Source organism: Octodon degus, unplaced genomic scaffold (genome assembly GCF_000260255.1).
Source record: "Octodon degus isolate 3935 unplaced genomic scaffold, OctDeg1.0 scaffold00199, whole genome shotgun sequence".
In the NCBI taxonomy this organism is placed as follows: Eukaryota; Metazoa; Chordata; class Mammalia; order Rodentia; family Octodontidae; genus Octodon; species Octodon degus.
This window is the reverse complement of record NW_004524775.1, coordinates 2847917-2850145: the sequence shown is the minus strand read 5'-3', so window position 1 is coordinate 2850145 and position 2229 is coordinate 2847917. Positions and strand designations below refer to the sequence as shown.

Here is a 2229-nt window from a genome sequence, read left to right as displayed (position 1 = left end):
GCCTCTGATTGTGTCAGTCCCACCACTAGTGCACTCAAGTTTCAGTTTCTGCACTTTCTCACCAATGCTAGGTTTTTTTTTTACTGGTAGCCATCCTCATGGGTGTGAAGGTATATCATTATGGTTTTTGATTTGTATTTTCCTAGTGATTACTGATGTTGAGTGTGTTTTCATATGCTTATTATTCTTGATGTATCTTCTTTGGAGAATGCCTGTTTAGGTCTTTTGCCTGATTTTGAAATGGATTGTTTCTGAGCTGTATTGGAATTATGTAATATATATACATACATATATATATGTATATATATTACATAATTGGCAATATTTTATTACTCTTGATAATGTCCTTCATTGTACAAAGGTATTTGATTTTGATAAAATCCAGCTTGCTTAATTTTTTTCTATTACTGCCCTTGGTTTTGTTTTGTTTTTTTGTATATATGTAGTACAGGGTCTACAGTGTCTCACTACGTACATTGGACTCATAGTGATCCTCCTGTTTACAGCCTCCCAAGTGCTGGGATTGTAGGTGTGCACCACCACACCCAGTCTCTGTCTGTCACTGTCTCAGCCACCTAGGGGGCTGGGCTGGTATGGCAGGCCTAGGGCTAGAACCCCCAGCCCTTGTGTCTGCCTGAGCAGGCTCTTTAATCCGCTGAGCTGTTTCTCTGGCCCTATTGGCCTTGTTTTGTTTTTTGTGGTACTGGGTTTTGAACTCAGGACCCTGCACTTGCTGGGCAAGTGCTTATTCCGCTACACTCTCTCCCTGGACCCTGCCCTTGGTATTGATATCATATCCAAGATACCATTTCCAAAATTAGTATTGTGCATTTTCCTGTTTTCTCCTAAAAGTTTTGTAGTTTCAGTTCTTAGGTTCTCATCTGATCATTTTTGTATGTAGTCTAACATAAGGGTCCAACTTGATTCTTTTATTTTACATGTGGCTAATTTTCCCAGCATCATTGTAAAAATATTATCCTTCTTCCATTGCATTGTCTTGACTTCTTTGTCAGAGGTTATTTCACAAAACACGTACTTATTGTTGTGTTTTTTATTTAGTTCCATTGTTCAATATGTCTGTCTCTGTGCCATTACCACACTATTATGTGTGTAATCGAATCTTAGGTTGTAACTGTTAGAGAGATAGATGTTATTTTTCCATTGTGATTGTGACTTAGCTGTTTCATACTATTTGTTCTTTTAATTTTTCAATTGATTGATTTTTGATTTCTCCATATACAGAGTCATTTTTTACGGGTCAGAGTTGTAGAAATAATGAGGAAGTGACCCTTATACGGAAAGCTGATTTGGAGAACCACAATAAGGATGGAGGCTTCTGGACTGTGATTGACGGGAAAGTGTACGACATAAAGGATTTCCAGGCACAGTCCTTAACAGGAAATAGCATTCTAGGTAGGCCGTACTTTTTAGTTTATGGTTAAAAGTTCAGATGTGTATTAATTTTTGTTTGTTTTCAGACAGGGCTATTTATGTATTTTTTGAGACAAGGCTTGCTTGTAGTTCAGACTGGCTTTGAACTCACAGTATTGACTAGGCTTGGCTCAAACTCTTGGTGATTCTCCTGCTTTAGCCTCTGCAGTGCTGGAATTACAGGTGTGCGTCACGATGCCCAGCCTCATAGGTTATTTTTAAGCACATAAAGCTAAGATTGTAAGTGATCTCTTTAGTTCCGCTCTAGCCCCTGTGGATTTTCATGTATCTCTGATTTTGGTTTCTGTCTTATCAGTCAATTCAGGCACAGATTAAAGAATTATGCATCACCATACATTTTTTTTTCCCAATAAAATCTTGTTGAAACTTGTTCTGAGTTGGTTCAGAAAAGCTTGAGAGAGGGTGAGGAATCCTTATGCTCTGATAACCCTCACTTTGAGTTTGGCTGCCTGACTTATTTTTTATGTGTCATTGCAGCTAAAACTGTATGGCACATGGAGTGAAGTCATGCTGTGTTTTTACTTTTTATTTTAGCTCAATTTGCAGGGGAAGACCCAGTGGTTGCTTTGGAAGCAGCTTTGCAGTTTGAAGACACTCGGGAGTCCATGCACGCGTTCTGCGTTGGCCAGTACTTAGAGGTGAGCAGTGTACCTGTTGGCTGACGTGGGGTGTGTCCTGGGAGGTCTTCTCTGTGCTTGTGAGAGATTTTTACTGTAAAGTACCCATCTGGACCTTCTGGGGATGTGTGTAAGTGGTAAGCGTGTGTTTCATCAGATT

General features: G+C 39.4%; 1 protein-coding gene across 1 annotated transcript in view; it reads left to right on the top strand.

Moving 5' to 3' along the window:
• The window catches only part of Herc2 (HECT and RLD domain containing E3 ubiquitin protein ligase 2), a 215642-nt gene that overhangs the window by 80084 nt on the left and 133329 nt on the right, over positions 1-2229 (top strand). Inside the window, exons 24-25 of the mRNA XM_004644472.2 lie at positions 1243-1413; positions 1987-2090. Coding sequence (XP_004644529.2) covers positions 1243-1413; positions 1987-2090 — 275 coding nt within the window. The remainder of the gene's footprint in view (positions 1-1242; positions 1414-1986; positions 2091-2229) is intronic.